This window comes from Copadichromis virginalis, linkage group LG2, assembly GCF_057382275.1.
Source record: "Copadichromis virginalis isolate Kocher_CV1m ecotype Utaka linkage group LG2, C_Virginalis_male_GT1.1, whole genome shotgun sequence".
Taxonomy (NCBI): domain Eukaryota; kingdom Metazoa; phylum Chordata; class Actinopteri; order Cichliformes; family Cichlidae; genus Copadichromis; species Copadichromis virginalis.
Window position 1 is genome coordinate 5,547,355 of NC_140619.1, and position 18,405 is coordinate 5,565,759.

The 18,405-nt window shown below is 39.7% G+C and overlaps 1 protein-coding gene and 1 long non-coding RNA gene across 3 annotated transcripts in view; one reads left to right on the plus strand and one right to left on the minus strand.

The window, feature by feature from the left end:
• LOC146716863 (uncharacterized) overlaps positions 1-14,350 on the plus strand; it is a 30,067-nt gene extending 15,717 nt beyond the window's left edge. Inside the window, exons 2-3 of the long non-coding RNA XR_014922357.1 lie at positions 4,648-4,759; positions 14,200-14,350. This is a non-coding gene — a long non-coding RNA (uncharacterized LOC146716863). The remainder of the gene's footprint in view (positions 1-4,647; positions 4,760-14,199) is intronic.
• Positions 1-18,405, minus strand: part of LOC146716864 (teneurin-3) — a 119,342-nt gene that overhangs the window by 12,676 nt on the left and 88,261 nt on the right. Inside the window, exons 17-23 of one of the 2 annotated variants that reach the window (XM_085469160.1) lie at positions 16,394-16,655; positions 15,175-15,442; positions 14,099-14,242; positions 6,951-7,200; positions 5,254-5,274; positions 2,644-2,876; positions 803-957 (exon numbers count right to left, since the gene is read on the minus strand). In XM_085469160.1, coding sequence (XP_085325286.1) covers positions 803-957; positions 2,644-2,876; positions 5,254-5,274; positions 6,951-7,200; positions 14,099-14,242; positions 15,175-15,442; positions 16,394-16,655 — 1,333 coding nt within the window. The remainder of the gene's footprint in view (positions 1-802; positions 958-2,643; positions 2,877-5,253; positions 5,275-6,950; positions 7,201-14,098; positions 14,243-15,174; positions 15,443-16,393; positions 16,656-18,405) is intronic. The other variant, XM_085469167.1, reaches the window with a different exon arrangement.

Sequence of the window (18,405 nt, forward strand, 5' to 3'; positions counted from 1 at the left end):
ACCACATCACAGAGCAGGTGACACAAAATAACTCAAAACTGCAGAATAAAACAAAAACAGAATTATTAAACCATGAAGAAAGTTCCCAGTAAGAATAATTTTAAAGATTACATCTGTGAAAAACAGACACAGCCTAAGTGGCAATCTAAAACCACCAGCACAAATAAGACTGATTTAATGCCATCAAATAATAAATGAATTATGCTAAAACATCCAGATTCTAATATACTACCAAATATTAGCAGCCAGAAGAGTGCATACACTTTCCACAGCAATGATTTCCATTCCCTGAAAGAGAGCAGTTTTTGCAATTTCAAATTTAATTGCAAAAGGTTCCAGGAAGAGCGAGCTGCATGTAAAAAAGCTATTTTACCTAAGAGTTTGGAGGATTCTTGATAATAATATAGATGCTGAGGTTAAAAAAAAAAGAAAAAAAAAAAAGAAGAAGGACAGTGCCAAGGCTAATACCCTATTTCACATTTTATTCCACAAAAATTTAATGTGTCCTTTTCTTATTCTCCACCTCTACAACACGTTTTCATGAAATACGGCTTCATAATTTTTGCTTAGTCCTGCTTACTGACACACACAAAGAATTGCCCTTGGCAAAGGAAACATGGCTTTGTACGGAGCGCTCTCTTGAAAACCAGTAGTCATAGTGCATGTACAGTATGCAGTTATACAGCATATCATACAGAGCAGTCAAACAACACATGTCAGTAACCATACTGAAGGGGTACAATGATGGGTGCACCATACTGGTCATACTAAGAACCGGCTGGCACTTCTGTGTTTAAGTCACCTGATTGATGTCCATGCTATTGTCACAGGTCAGCGGGCGAGCCGATGTCAGGTCATTCGAACCGAGGAAAGTGGAGATGATGCCGTTTTGGTCCACTTTTCTGATTGTGGTGCCATCAACAAAATAAATCAGCCCATTCTTGTCCACTGCAATGCCTGTTGAAAACAGGTGAGAGGGAGAGAATGGAGAAGAGAAGTGCAAAGGAAAAAGCTTGTGATAACAGGAAAAAAAAAAAAAAACATGTTAGATACGCTGCATCTATGCCTGCATGACTCAGTGGACAGAACACGATGGATACATGTGTCAAGCTTGCCTTCCCATTATTCAGGTCACTGCAAAAAGCAAAGCCATCAATAATTCACAGTCTGCTTTTCTGCTATTAAATAATTTCACAGGCAGAAGTGGGAAAGGCTGTATTCATACGGTATATATGCACTTTGCCTTGTCTCGTAACCCTCCTGTCCAAAAGAGACCTCGGGAGGTAGGGATGTCAATGAGTGGTGCTTTGTGGAGATTTTTTTTTTACGTCGGCAATCATCAACAATCTGCACACCATTTGAGAAATAAAGCAGGGGAATGAAAATGACAGCTTTAGACAGTTTTGGATGAAAGAGGTGAAAGACAGGCAGTTGCCTCGGTGACAACTGTGGACTAAATTGTCTCGGTGATTGAGAGTCAGCTCAGAGTCGTAAGCTGGAGCCAAGCCAGTGTGGAGTTGCAATAACCATTTGTCCCAAACTGGGAAAATACATTAACAGACTATGCAAGCCTCCACATCACTTTCCATGCCACTGTGCTGTTTAATATGAGACCTCGGCCATACCTCACATTCAGAGATTTAAATGTTCTGCGCTTTTCTATTTACAATTTCAATTTAATTTCTGAGATTTCAGGATGTTGTAATTAGCATGATCTATAGTTTTCTGAAGGACTTCTACCGGTCTGAACATACTATAACTTCACTTCTACCTCCAGAGTATTATTTCTTTTTCAATGAAGTCTTTAAAAGCTTCTATGGAAGGTGAGTGATTTGGTTTGACCTGTGGCTAGGTCTGCACAAGATTGCTTTCTGCTAAAACATTGATGAGCCGAGGGAGCCCACGGTGAATCCTAGGGAGCTGGCTATTTGACAGTCTGAGATTCTCAGACAGATGAAAAGTGTCACATTTGAGCAGAGTTCAGCACATGTCTGAGAGGAGAAAAAAAGGAGCCATCTGCTGTTTCTTCTATGGTCCCGGCTTCCACCCACTCCATCATTAGAGTCGCTCCCTCAGATTGCCTCCGCTCAAGCCTTTATCACCCAGCTGAAGCTGAGCTATTGCAGTTGGCATTCAGAGCGGGCAACAACTAGTGCGCACAACAATTCATCCTTGCCTTTTCTTCCAGAAGAATTTATGGAAAAGTGAACAATCACGCCACTAATGACCATGTGATATTTGAATGTGGACAACAGGTTGTGTAGAGTGGGTTTCTGACAGCAGGAGCTTTTTGTGGGAGAAAAAAAAGCCTCTTTAAGAAACAAAGTAATAATTCTAAGGATTTTAAAAGCAATATACAAATATTCAAAACCAGTTCTGCAACAACTTTTTTGATTGGGAGCAGCAGTGCAGAGCCTTAATTAACAAAGCATCTCTGTTTTTCTTAGTTGTATGGAAGTAATCTGAATTGATAACACATGAATCGCAACCAAATTTCATTCATTAAAATCAGTGAGCCGGTTCTTGGCACAGAGCCCAAAGCCCAAGTTTAAATCTAGCAGATGCCACTCCTGAATGAGAAACTCATCAATGTGTTCAGCCCCTTCATTTGAATACAGTATCTTCATTAGTTTTAAATTATACCTTTGGGTCCAATGAGAGAGGCCTCTGGAGCTTTGCCGCCATCGCCACAGTGGTCCTCATCAAATGCCAGACAGTGTTCGCCGGTTCCCGCTACCACCTCTGCATTTGACGGCAGATCCTTGCTTCCAGCCAAAGTTCTGGGTCGGTAGATCCTCCGGGAGTTTGTGTCCGACACATACAGCTGGCCGCTCACTGGATCAGTCACCAGGTAGTACCGGTGTGCTGGGTTGTTACTGCATTCAAGATGATAACTCAGTTATATACTGTAATTGGAGAAAGGTTTTTTCTTTAAAAGCCTTTTTCTAACAGTCCAGCCAGATTGTACTTTAATGGCAACAATTTGCTCCTAAAATGTGATCGATGCCTTAATATCTGAAATACCTCAATCTACCTCTAAACTTCAGCTAACCCTGATGAAATTTAGCCAGATTTTTCTCTCTGAAAATCCCTCCCCATTAAGAGTTAAGAGTAATATGAAGAGCACAGTGAATTTCTCAAGTCGTTTCATCTGTATGCATAGGTGTATATGCAGTATAGGTAGAAAGTACTTTCAGAACATCCAAGAGGCAGTACATTAAAGTATATATCTTAAGTGTAGTGGCATTAATTAGTACCAGTGATACAGAGTGTTCATTTCCTAATTAAGTGTAACTTTGTTCGGTCCAGTTGTTGCATAAATTACAAACCTTAAGACCCAGATAGCAAAAATTGTCATGTGCATGTAAAGTAAATGGTAGCAAGAAACAATGTTTATTCTGAATTTTGCAAGAAACTGTGAGAAATTTCCATAACAGTGAAAGAAGAGCAGAGCCTTTGAGGATGAAAGAGTGGAAACAGAGAGAAGGTTGAATAGATGGGAGTCAAACAAAATTCAACAGGATACCACTGCAGTGGGGTTTCGGTGTACAAAGCACAAATTGACAACTTGTGCAGCAGATCATTTCATTTCCTATCACTCCCCTGTGGGAAGAAGCCTTTGGAAATACAGAAATGACTGGCTTATGTTAACAACATGCAACTACTAATGAATTCTTGTTTCTATTTGCATTCAATTGTCACATAATGGAACAAAGAATCAAACGAATTTACAACACACTATCAACTGGTATTTATACTTTTAAAAAGAAGCTATCAAAACTGTGATTTACTGTCACATTTTTAAAAAACTCGACATATTTAAGAACTACAGTTAAGGCAGGATGGATACATACAACAGAGGCAGTTAACATGAAAAAGCGAGTGCTTTACAGCGCAGTCGTAAACATGGCTTCTCTGCTTGTACTCCAGCTTAATGGTACCTTTCTCAATGCTGACCGGCAATGGAAGTGGATAATGTGACGGCAAAATAAATGTGGCAATGAAACATCTTTGTAAAATGATGAAGATGGAGTCATAAAATTTGACAGCTATTATGAGTCAAAGTAAATGCCCTAAATAGGTGGCTGCTATCAAAGTTCCATAAAGAATTCAACAAGTTAAACATTAGTAACCCTTTCTTTTACAGTCAATCTTCAGGGGGTGGGCGTAATAACGGAGACACCAGTATGGTGTTATACAGTCCAATCAAACGGTCATATAATAAATATTACCTGTGTGAAGCTTATTTGGTCATTTCCTTTAAAAATGTAAGTTGTGAAGGATTTGCCATGTGTTTGTGATAAAATTGTATCATTTGTGCCAAGGCCATCAATGATAAAAAAGCTGCTGCTTGACTATAGGATTAACCAGTACCTGTGTCTGTTCTCAAATTATTCATCTTCCCCTGTAGCTCAAAAGTTTCACCGTACCTGTCCCAGGTGCAAGCGCAGGTGGTAGTCATCCTCTGATGAAACTATCACAAACTCTTGGTAGCTGGCATTGTTCTGCAGGCAATCTGATTTGTCTGACTGATCCAGTATTCAGCAGCTCTTGTGGTGTCAAGACTTTCACGTCACTCTGCCTCTATGCTCCCTTCACTGCCTTTTTATTTATAACCGACTCTTGTCTCTCTCTTCTTTTTTTTAGGTTTATCTGTAAATGCCATTCCACATATCCCTCCTTCTCTCTGCCAAGTGTTTGAAATGAGAAATACAGCGAATCTGAATTCAAGAAGTAAAACAGAATTAAAGCCCACCAGGTGAGTTAAGCAAATTAATCTTAAATTCATATAAAAAGTCACACACGCATTTTCCATAATCCTGCTCTTACACCAGTGGAATGTATGAAATGTGTTCCGTAGCTTCGCTTGATAGAGTGCTGTTGTCTTAATCAGGAATACAAAGCAGTTGTGTAAGTCCCTCTACAAGAGAACATCTGTCAGATGGAAATGTAATCATAAGCTTCACAATGATACTGTTTATTGCAGCGCTCCGAGTTGGACTGCGTCACACGTAGTGATTACTTGCATGAAAGTTGAATGTTTTACACTATGTCAATAATCACTAATTCTGACAGTCGGTGCACTCTTTATCTTGCTGAGATGTAATCAAGCTATAATTGTTCTGTTACAATTATACATGATAATCACTGCTGCTAAAGACGACTGTAAAGGGGAAGGTTATTCATATATTTACAAGGATGATGACATGCAGAAAGAAAACAACAAAACATGCACTAAGACAATACACCTACCTGTGTCTAAAGTCTTTATTTCTATGATAGGATGCAAAGGAAGCAGAAAAAGAGGAAAAAGACAATGAAACTGGTATATCTTGAAGGGATAGTTTGATTTTCAAGTTTTTACTCAATTATTCTTTCTTTTTTTGTTACTTAATCATAGGAATGAATCAGGCTTGACTATTTTATTGCTAATTAAAAGCAAGATTTGCACTAAAACAAGCTTAAAAATAGCATTTTTCTTCACACAGTCTATTAAAGGAAGAAAGACAAACAAACAGGAGTGCAAAGTAGTCTCATTGAAGTCAACAAAGCCACTAGAGAAAGTCAGTGACAGTTTGGCAGAAAGTAGACGCAGAGAGGAAAGCGTGCACTCTTGCGATCATCCTCCATTACCACTGGATTTCTCAATTTTAACCTCACATATTGAAATATTGATTCTGTCCCTTGGCTGAACACTGAAGGCAGAATCTCAACACAGATGTTGCACTTTACTTAAAAAGGTTGAGGGAATAACTTTTGTACTGTTACCAAGGAAACTTCCATGACACGTAGCGGAAACTCAACCCACTTTGGTTTTTGAATGTTTGAGAGAGAACAGCAAATTCTAAATAAGCGAACTCAGCCGCTTCTGTTTCTCCAAGCTATGAATGATACCACACATTAGGCAAAGAAACATGGACTTTCACCTGCTGCACTGGTTTATGCGGTTTATGTATTGCAACTGCCATCTATTGTGAACAGAGACATTGCTTTTCCTTATGTCAGACTAAATTTAATAAGGCTAACACAAGTCTTCAGTGTAGTGTTTTATGCTCCTCTTCCCGTAAACAGAGTAAAATAGTTGCTTAGAATCATAAACCATTTCTTAAAGTATTATTTATCTAGTGACAGGCTGCTGAGCATGCATGCTTGTTTACTGCATTACACGTTTTCCCCATCTATATTATTTTATACTTTCCAACACAACAGCTATGCTGTCTTAAACTATACCTGTGCAGGTATATTGACTCATTTCTGGTGGCCTTTTTTCTTTTTTCGCCCAAACCACTTGCTCATTTTAGATTTTAAAGAATCATTCACCCTTGTAAACCTAATATTAACTCCCAAATCAGTGCATGAACACAACCTGCCAACAGTGTGGTGACCTTGGTCCTCTTAAGGCAGTTTTCATATGTTTGTCATGTATGTGTCTCATGGAGGGTGACGGTCCAATGTACATTTAATCAACATCTGCTACTCTGAAATAAGCCAACTGGCCGAATCAGAGTCATTGCTGTGAAAAGCCAACTTGGCATGAGGGCGTAAATCATCCCAATTACACGCTGAAGACAGGATGTCTTTCCTAATTATGGAGATGGATTGGTAAAAGATTTCAAATTTCTACGGCCAGGGGAAAGATTTGTGTGACTGAAAATCTGTCCACCATGCCCTTTCAGTCTCCCTCTCCACGCCGAACAAATGTGGGATTCATATTCTCGTTCACACTTTTGGGGTCGGGTACAGTATGTGGCTTCTTCTTATAAAAATGTGGACGATGCATATGCAGTTTTTTATTTATCCGTTTGCGTAAATGAAGATTCAAGTTTAGTTATGTTTAATAAATTCAAGGGTTAACAGTTAAATCTTGAAATTAATATGTTGTTGCATAATACATGACATACTTTGTAAACTGTCTAGCGCATTACAAAACCCATACAAATGAGCCTCACCTCAGCTCCATGATACTTGTGACATTGCCAGATGGGTAGATACGGCGGATGTAGTTGAAATCTCCCACATACAGGCTTCCATCAATACCCCATGCCAGAGCCACCGGTGCCAAGAGCTTGTTGCCTTGGGCCTGCCCATTACAGCTGGGGCACGAGATGCTTCGACGCCGTCCATTCCCCATAACAGTGGAAATCACAGGGGGCTGGAGAGAGATAAACTGGTTCTCCCCACTCCCTTTGTAAAGTATGCCTGAAGGGGAAAAAAAGAACAAAAAAACCCAACAACACTAATTTACAGGATTGAAAATTTAGCCAGACAAATCCAGATAAAACAGAAATATAAAGTAGTTCAAATCTGCTAAAACAATGTATTTAAAGGAACTGTTCACCATTCTAGGTAACATGCTTGGTGTTAACTACAGAGCTGGAACTAAGAGGCAATTAGCTTGACATAAAGACTCACACTTACTTTAAATTAACTTTTAATATTATGTCTAATTAATAAAGAGAAAGAACAGTGGTGGCACTGTGTGTTTTTGTTACTTCAGCTTGCAGCATCTTTGCTAAGCTCACTAGACCTAACAAACACCGCACATTTCATAACGGTATAAACATAAAGAGAATGTGCAAAGATAATTTTCAAATTCATGATCTAAAGTACTCTGCATAAGCCATCAGAAAATTATGTTTCAGAACAAACTGCTGTTTATTTTTAAATGAGAGGTAACAAATTATAGTCCAAATGACTGGTTTATTTTATACTGCATAAAACTCAGGCAATCTGATTTAAATAGTTCAGGGAGTCAAGGCAGCACACGGGGAACTAGCCTTAATCATTGTTTTAACTGATATAACCTAATACTTCAATGCTGGGAAATGCTCTACAGCTGTTTTAGTGGGTTCCTTGAAACTCTCCGCAAAGCTGAAGTATACATTATGTAAAATAATTTTCTTTTAACTTAACAGGGATCCTGCTCTCCTCTAGTCACAAAGAGGCGGTAGACATAAATACAGTGCAGTGCACCACCCCCTAATAATAGTGCATTTCACTAAGGACTCACCGTATTTGGTGAGTCACTAAAGATTAATATTTTAACAAGAGGCAGCTATAACTGGCTTTTTAAAGGGTGCTGATATAGTGGGACTCTCTTCAAAGGGGAAAAAAACATCAAAGGGAAGAAGTGCATGCTGGAAGCACTTAATTATTCACATCCAGCAACTTGTGTGAATTCACACTGCCTCTGTCCTAATTAGTGGATCTATGACACCTCTGAATGGTCGCATGATGTCGTTCTCCCACAGCGCTGTACCATAAGCCATCGTAACCCTGGATGTATGGGAAATCAAGTATGCAGCCACGCTGCTTGTCCCTTCTCTGATTAGTTCCTTTCATTGATTTAATTGATTGAAGGACAAATTCAAATGAAGGCACGGTCTGGCGAGACTCTGACAGGACGATGTGACCAATCTGTCTTTTGTATCCGAAAGCATTATACATGAGCCTCTAACAAAGACGAATAGGTCCGTGGGAAGGCTTTACGTGTGACGCCATCAAACGCACGACCTTGGGACTTTAATTGAACTGTGATCCATGCGTCTGCTCACTGAATAAAGCACACAGTGTGATGAAAACACTCAGTGAACTGAAAGGTTTTGGCTGCACCCCGAATCAGAGCCACAAATAACAAATAAACTATGTAATCTGACTAGAATTTTAATGTCTGTTTGTGTAATAACTTCCTAACATTCCCAGAAAAGACAAAGACATTTTTAATATCTAAGATGTACCGCAGTGTGTAGGACATAGATCAGCTGCAGCGGTACAGCTATTGAGCCAAAAATAAATAAATAAGTAAAGAAAAAGAAGAATGCTAAGGTCGTTTTGGCACGCCACTGTGGTCCTCTCTTATTTACACTTCCATCACACATTACTGTATACATAAGTCTTACCATAAGCTATAAGTCAGTGTAATGGAATGGATTAAATATACTTATCAATCATCCGCTACCCCCCAAACTATCACTTCACATACCATCGTATATCCTTTTGCTATGATTTTCTCACATACACAATGTCTGCCTCTAACTTAAGAGCAGATTAAGGTGCAGCTTTCTTCCCTCAAGGGCACTTGGTCATGACACATTACTGCTGATGATTGTTGCAAGGATCAAGCTTGTGAAGTCTCAGCTGGAGAGCTGCACTGATGGGAATTTGGCTTCTGACTGTCTACTGCCCCAGGCCGAATAAGGGGACTCCTACAGTGTCCAGACTAAAATGGCTTTAGAGTTCATAAGCATATGTCCATAAATATTTCATGCTTTTACTCTACTGTGCTCTGAGTTTGGAAGAAATACTGTAAATAAAAACTTTCTTAGAAATAAGTTCCCGCTCCTGAGACAAGGAGAGTATACAGTTTCTGCAGCAAGAAAACTTTGCTGAAGTGTAAAGACGAAAAGCGCTCCCTCGACAGATTTTGCAGAGGAGACTCAAAATATAAGTATGGCAGCAGAACGGCTCAGCCGTTAGGATTGTGTCTGCTCACTGATTAGTAAACGAATATGTGGAGGCGTGTTTCAAATTCTGGATAGAAGCTGGTGAAAGAGAAATCACTGTTTCACTTGGCAAAATGGGACAAAAAAAAAAAAGCTTTTTAAATTTTTTTTTATAAAGTCTGAGAGTCTGTTATCTCTCTTGCTCCAAGATCACTCCAACACTCTTCCATCCAACAAGCAAATAACCATAATGTAATGTAACCGCATGTCACGCAGCATTTACCACATTACTAAACAGTCAGACACAGTTAGACTCCAGGATTAACACAGAATTTCCCAAATAATAGCAGAAACAGAGAAAACAATCAAAACTATGGATGTGTATAATGATAAATTATAGTGAATGAAAAGTGGAGAAACCATGAAGGCTATGTTCTCTTACAGAAAATAAAGTGGAAAAATAAGCAGAAGAAGAAGAGGAGTTATTACAGGAATATTTGAGCAAGGACCAGAATGTCATCTTTACAAACTTTGCCTTCTGCCCGTATATAGAAATTATAATTCTTCTCTACACACAATACTGTTCCACCTACAAACTGAATTGATTCTTTCTTTGGACTCATTATAGAAGGTAATAATTTGTTTGATAAAAGGCTCATTTGAGGCATGTAGTGGTAAAAAAAAATTCTTTAATGTCAACATCACAGCTTTCGAGATGATTAATGGTACAAATGTGAGGCCAAGCCTCTGTACCTGAAAGAAAAAAGAAAAGGAAAAAAAAGAAAGAAAATTGGAGCGCCCTTAGCAATGTCACCTTGGTGACACATAGAGAGTACAGAGATTCGTAGGGGAAGCGAGGGAGTGCGTCTTAATTGCACCCTGTCCTTTTCTACTCTCCTTTGCACAGTGTCATTCTCAGAGATAGCACCGAGGCTCCCACTGATCCTGATTGAGGCTAAAAGTGGGCAGGAAACATCTCGGTGCTTCAAATGCAGCATGTGCGTGAGCTGTACAGTAAGTATACTCAGAGATACTGAATTGCTGAACCCTGGCTGTGTCCAATAAGAATCAGCTATGTTACCCTAGATAGAGACAAACTGCAGATTGAGAGGAAGGGCTATCCACTTGTAACGAAGATAGGAGGGGCAGGAGGACATGACTAAAGCACAGACACCAGCAATTTGCCTTATCTAGTTTGACAGGCACTGGAGTGGAAGCAGAGACGGAGAGGGCTTTTTGCTTGGGTCTTTTGACACAAACGATGTGATAAAAAGTGCTCAGATGTTAGAAGTAGTGCAAAAATGAAGCAAGAGTCACAACAAAGACCGATAGCAAATGTCTGGAGCTAAACCGCTGTGCGGCTGCAGAGGACCACCACTTGCTAGCATGTTGGGTGAGGACATTAGTCAAGGTTTACAGCATTAAAGAATCAATACTGGAGCAGCAATGAAGGCAAACAGTGATATTTGGATTCATCTTCATGCTGACCGAGGATATCGAACTGCATTCCTTGCCCAAAAACCCACATGAGCTATAAATCTCAAATGTCAAAAAGTAGCTGAATGCGAGACTGAATAATTCAGTTTGTACTGAGAAAATTTAAGGGAATTCAAGGCAGAACTAGGTGCCGACTCACTACCTCTGTAAAAACAATTAATGTGAGCGCAAACATAGATATGTTTACAGATTGGCTTTTGACACTTTGATGTGAACCCTGCATAAACTAGCATGCCAAAGTCGCTAACAAAAACAATTCACAGGCTTACCAAGCACACCGTCTTTGGGGTGAGCTAATAGGATTGGAGCATGAAACCCTTTCGGCAAATTGATTGCTCCTGTCAGACAGGAATCAATGAGACAAAACAACACGAGTTTGCTATTTTTGAATCTTTTAAATTTAGTCAGTTTAAATATTTTCAGGGCGCCGTTGTAAAAGGACAAGTGAAAAGTGTGAAAAAGCCTCGGGGAGGCTGCAGCATTTACTGCATAAGAAAACACTCAACACCATCTGGTTCTTGTTTTATTTCTGTCATCACTGTTTCCATGTACAAAAATAAGCCCGCACATGATGATTTTTCATGCACAGTAACGTTTGATTTTCTGATAAATCCAGACACACGGTACAGCTCAATCTAATAAAGGATGCCGCATACATTAGCATATCACACATGCTGCACTTATCTGTTATCACAAATGCATCTCACAACAACTCCAACTGTGATGCTGCCACTCTGAAGGCTTTGGAGATGGGTGTGCTATAGTTTGAGACAGGTGGGATGAAACGCTGCACCAGCAGCAGTCGAGCTAGAAGCATATTTCAGTGTTCTTTTGCACACTTCACAAACTTCAGGTTCCGGGTGGCTTGACAGATTGGGTTTCTATGTCTGTTCTTTTAATGTTCAACAAAGAAGCAGGACAAAGTACCATCAAGGATTGAACAAAGAAACTGCTTCTCTGACATGTTTTCCACAAACATTTCTGACAAAACACACATTCGCAATCTCTGACTTCTGAGTCGCCTGTTATATATATATGAAGAACACATGGATGATATTACTGTGCAAACCCACTGAGTAGCTGTGGGATGAATAGTTCTGTACCTGCCAGTTGTGGAGGCAGAAACGAGTTCACAAACATTTCACCTTACAGAAAGCCCTCCTCTGGTAGCCAAAATATCTGGTCACAAAAATAATCTGAGTGGTTCACTTAAAGGTTTGATGGATCCGGATAAAACGGCACAAGAAAGAACCAGATTTATACTTTAGTGCTGGGTGGTTGCAGAGGCTTTGTAAGGGGGCTCCAAAACTCATGTGAACCTCCTTACACAACACATCAAAGCTGTGGCGATACAGAGACCTTAAGAAATGTAACTGTTCAGCACATGCTGCATTTTTACATTTTCAAATTTAGCATTAAAATCACAGACACTCATAAAAACAACTGTTTCTTTTAATTCCCAAACAGCCACACAGATCTTTTAACTGTGTGCTGTTAAATCTATGATCATAATTTATAGGTTCAGCCTCACTATAGAGCTACTCAGAGTGTCTTATACACATTTTTTATCATATTGACAAATTCATATTATTTTAAAATAGAGGTCGTGGCTCTTAGGATCCAAGCCTTTGAAGAATATTGAATGTAAAGCTTTGCATGTGATGGACGATAATACATTTTCATTGTAAAAACACTCAGTCTAATGCACATGATCTAAAGCATCAGTGACAGCCATTACTGACATTCTTTCAACATGATGGAACTCTATGATATATCTGAAAACCAACAAGTGGCCTGATAAAAGCTAAAAAAAGGGCTAAAAGTTTTTCTATGCTGTTATTAATTTTCGTTCTGCTCAAACAAAGCTCTGTAAAGAACAATACTTACACCTGCTAGTGCAGAGTCTGACCTCTGAGTGGGCGATGTTTGTAGAGTGGTACCCATCACTAGCACAGTACGTGCTTACTGATGTTTTGAAGGGATTAATACTGATTAGTTTCACCCACCTAGCTGATGAGCATATATAATAAAAAAAAAACCCTGTTCTGCACCAAAAGAATGTACATTTTATTGCAAAAGTGCAATTCATTTCCTCAAAGCAATTCTGTTTAGTTTAGGTAAAAGAAAGTGATAAAACCTTTACCAAATCTGTAACTTTCTTTCTGAGATGCACTTGTTGCTCGTGGCAAAACAAAGGAATCTTATATGAGTTTGTGCTCTGTTAACTATAAAGATCCATTTTTCAAGGGATTTTAAAAATGCTTCATTTTACTTCCAAATGAGCCAAGATCAGCTTTCTATGCCAAAAAAACCAAACAAAAATATAAAACCTATTCGAATGAAAACAAAATATGTATTCACCAACTCCACTCTGACAGTGTGAGACTACGGACTGACCTCGACTATTTTCGAGATGAAAAGGACACAAATTGTGTTGGACAACTGGAACAACGGTTGTGAGCCGAAGTGGGTTTAATGTCAAAACAGCAGTCTGGCAAACTGACAATGCACTCACTAGCCCGAGGCCCTGAGGCACACTTCCTATAATTGCAGTCATATTACTGCCTCCACAGTAGTAACATACTGAAACCCCTTAATAGTGTGCTGGCTGAAATCTCCAGATTATAGAGTGTGACCTCCTGGTACTGTAACCCAGCAGTGACTTTGCTGTAGGTATATTTGATAGTTTCATTATGTATGTTTCCCCTTTCTCATAACTGTGCAGCAGCTCGACAAAGACAAACTCATGTCCATTTATTGTACTTGCCGATTAAAGAGAATCTGATTGATGACAGAGCAAGAAATTAATTAAGTTTATTGAATTAATGCGAGAATTAAACATGACGCCTGTTCATCAAAAGTGTAAGCCTTCGTGAGCGCCAAAAGGCCGTCTTCTTCCTAAAATAGCTGAGTGGTGTAGAATCGTTGCAAGCCTTGCACCCTGGTGGCTTACTCGCTGATTTATTCAGTCATTACTGTGAATGATCGGCCCTTCAAAACTCTCCTCTATTATCTGCAGATGGGATGACGAACCATCTTTCATTTTGATTCAAGTATTTATTGCGGTGATTCGGGGTAAAGACCACCTGCCTGTAACCCAAAGAGGCTACCTATCTCTGCAGACACACATGCATATTGTATACATGTTTATTTCTTACCATTCTGAATGTCCAATATGTGGTGTTTGTCTAACATCCACCCGCCCATGTTGGAGGCATCCAGTTCATAGCCTTGTAACACCGCTGTCCTCTTTTCCCAGAGCACCACATCAAGACAGGACTCGTATTCATATCCCACTGACACTGAAAGTAATGACAGCAGACGCCTGTGGTGAGCAAGGTTACAACCTCCTTATAAGATACTTATAGCAGCAATGAGGCTTGTAGCTTATAAGACATTCAGTACATGTCGTCGCCATTTCTTGTATTTCCTGGTTCTGCCTTCTCTTTGGCTGTTTAATTTTCTCCAGCTGGGATGAGTTTAGAAGGCCCATGGGGTTTCTGTGTCTTGCCTGCACTGTTTGGAGTTTATGTATTCTCCTCTCATTTGTCTGTTTTATCTTGTGTAAATGCAAATAAACCACAATTCCAAATAATCAAAATATAAGGTGGCAAGAAATATTGAAATGATCAAAGTTCAGATGGAGCACATTTTAGGAAAAATCACAAATGCTGCAAAATTCTCTGAACTCTCAGTTCACGTTGAGCTTTGAAAATTTTATCAGTAAACTGCGATGATGCAAGTGCTACTAGATGTAAGTCTGTACCCCACCAGTATATAAATAAGTATGTTCAGTTAACCAGTTATAATATAAAATAATCAAAATATTCTGCATGAAAAGATTCTGTCACTTTATTTTTTCATCAGTATTTCTGACTATTGACCCTTGGCTGTTTTTCCCCCTTTTTTTCCAGGCCTCTGCCTCAGAGGCAATATTTCAGTAAGTGCACAGCTGCTGAAATATCATACATGCAAAACAAAGAAGTCAGCAAAAGAGCAATGGCCTTCAAAAATGCAGCACAGGGGGATTTCAGGATTTCACACCACCTGCTAAATCTTTATTGCACATGATAACAAAAGCAGTCCCCAGCTAAATAACCCTCAATTTAAAAAAAGTAAAATCAATCTTTAAAAGTTCAACTAAGGTTCACTGCCTGAAGGTAGCACAAGTATCTGGCGGTGAACTTATGCTTACACAACATCTTCAGTAGGCAGCTTCACAGCAGGAACTCACCCACAGCCTCCGCCAGGCCAAAGACCTTCTGATTGTAGGCGTCTGTTTTATCCCAGATGAAAGTGTAAGAAAGGTCGGGGAAGGCAGGAAAAGACTTCTGGAACTGACGGCCCATGATGGCCACCATCAGGTGGACTTTCATCAGGCCAAAGGGGAGACGGTCCTGGGTCAGGAGCACCTTGAGGATGGGCTTGTAGCCAGCTGCCCTGGAGCTCAGGTAGACCAGGTTGAGGTCACTGCCTGGTATGGCCACTTGCTCATGAAGGACCTAAGATTTAATTAGCAGTCAGACCAGTGCCAAAGCCACAGCATGGAGTAGACTTAAGTAACAGAGTTAATAGGAGCAACAAACGTATGTATTTAATGACAATAAGTTCAAATGCAGGATAACATACATACAATTTATTATCCAGGTCACATTAAAACGAATTTCATCTCAGAAAAACCTTGTTTGTTGCTAGAAATACATACATTTTATTCTAAGCAGTCAAACATTATGAACTTTTTAGGAAGCCAAACTATTTAAAGAAGAGTTTTTACTTATGCCAGCCACAAACTGCAATCTTCTAAATGCAAATTGAGCTCCACAGGCAGTAAATGAATTCTTCATTATTAAAAGTCTCAGGGAAAAAAAAATATTTGAACATCTCAACTAATAATTGACAGAAGTCATTCTTATTTTTTTCGTTTTCGTCCTGGTTGCCTCACATACCGACACTATACTTATGTTGAAGCATGTCCAATGATTTTGATTTCATCCCTCTGATGTAACACAGACAGAATTTGTTCCAAACAGTAAAAACAGCAAAAGCTGCAAAGTCAACTTCTACATTTAGGGATTTACAACATAGATTTGGGCCAAATGGAAACAAACCAAATCCTGAGGCATGTAACCTCCATGCAATGTACCCTTAGAATTTATCAGTGTTGCTATGAGACAATTTATGGCTTAGTGGAGATGCCTCGGTTCAATCAAAGCCCAAAGGCATCGTGTAAGGCAAATCTGTTTTAAAAAAGAGTTTAAAAAACGCAGTTTAAAAAAGGGAAGAAAGCCATGGTGAAAGGAAGATAACAGCATTATTGTTACTCTGTGCTTGTGTATTTTCAGCATTGCTGTCTGTAATACTGGACTCAAACACAGGTCATTCAAAACAATGCGTCATACCAATAAATCTAGGACTGACCACCATCCAATGCCCCTCTATGACATGGATCTCACCTGGGTTTCTGGGATGATAGGACTGTCCTCTGGGGAGGTCTTGTAAAGAGTGGAAAGGGGTGTGGCCAGGATGACGGGGTTGGGCCTGACTAGGCCCGTCAGGTAACAGCTGGGGATGTCGTTCTCTTCCCGCTTCATCACCACCGTGTCCATCACATGAAAGACGTTCCAGGGCAGCCACACTGTTCGGTGCAATGTGGGGAAGGGAGCTCGTTCGTAGCTCAGCGTCAGTGATGCTCCACCGTTGGCCAAGAGGTCAAACCTTCGAATGTTGGAAGGAAATAGAAGCGTACGAATTTTAATGCTTAAATAGAAACAGCAACTGAATAACCTGCACTTATTATGTAAAAATACTGAAATCATCTTCTGCAGTAAAATCTTTAGAGGTTTCTTTTACATCTTTGAACTTAATTTTCATTATTTTGACTCTCATTTCCATTCGTTACAATAGAACTATATACTATACATGTTTCTTAGCTGTCAAAAAGACAACCATTAAACATGATACGTTGAAAACAAGTCAAATACTTCATCATAACATCCAAACACCTTTATTTTTTATGTAAAGCCAAAAGAATATTTGCAATAATCAGTTATTTTACCAAAGGAATCGAGACTAAGTAACTGACCTTTCATTAGCAGCATTAGCACATTTCCAGATTTAATCACCACCATCGCCTTGGATTTGTTTTTTATTAATGACTAATGATGGCGAAAACTTAGACTGATATAATTTTGAAATGTCTCCTCAAGTTCAAAGTAGCAAAGTAAATATTTATGTTAAGGCTGATAATCCCTTTTTCAAAGGCAGTTTTCCCTATCAAAGTGATCCCTCTGTTCAGTCTCCATATAATATTATTATTCACTGAATCTAATTTATGACTTCTGTTCACTCAGCGTGGTGTTAGAAGACACTTTATGGTTGAATTTGGTTCAGAGTTCTGGGAGTTTTCACTGGTGAACTGGTTTAATTAGTACAACATTACTCAGGGAAAAGTTACTGGTTTGGAAATGAAGGGCGAGTCTTTGAAGTGCTGCTCTATATATTCAGCGTGCTCCACTACCCAGGGGGTAAAGCATCTGCGTAGTGACATTGTATGTATCCACATCCACAAAGGCACACACACACACACACACACACACAAGGAGATTTGAATACTCGCACATCTCATGTACGCACCCGGACCCGTGCACACGCACACGCAGCGACAACCAAGCTGTGCAGCTGACCTAAAACAGCTTCCTTCTCAAGCTCTTTCCACTTTGGGCAGTGGGGAGCTCACAGCTGCAAGAGGCCAGGCTTTGATGCTGCCCCCCCCCCCCCTTCTTAACACACTGAGCGGATCTGTTGGCTAACCAAGTGTGATTATCCCCGACCATTTATCACGCTCCTTGTCAGAAGAGTTACAGGGCGGAATATCTGAAGAAATCAGCTAATCCTCGGCTATCTGGGGACCCAAGGATTGTGATTCATAACAACAGCTGTACAATTCTCTGCCACTCAATAAGCCTTTTATTCCACATTGGCAGCACATAAACATGGTTTCTATCTGTTGAATTCGAACGAAGGCTCGGTTCATAATCTCTGACGACCATGTGCGAAATGAAGCTCCTACCTGAGCTGAACGCTCGCTGTAAAATGTGTGACATACGTTTGTCTTGTATGTATTTGCACTCCCATTATTAATAGCCAGTCTGTGGTAATAGCACGAGAAGGTCAGGCAGTAATCCCATGTTTTACTACACTGTGGGCAGATTGATTCTACCCTTGCTGATTCAATGCATTTTAAACAGCCTGGTTCAAAATGGCCTCCACCACTGTGACATTTGCATGAGGAATTGTTCTAGGGCACAATGTGCTGCTGTTTCGATTTGTTTTGAGCACATTTTGGATAACTGCCAGGACAATTCCTCCTCTGCTGGACAGCCTTTTTTTCTTGGATTTTTCCACACGAGTCTGGGGACAGCAGGACATGCTACAAATATATTTTCGCCAGGGCAAAGGTTAAAAC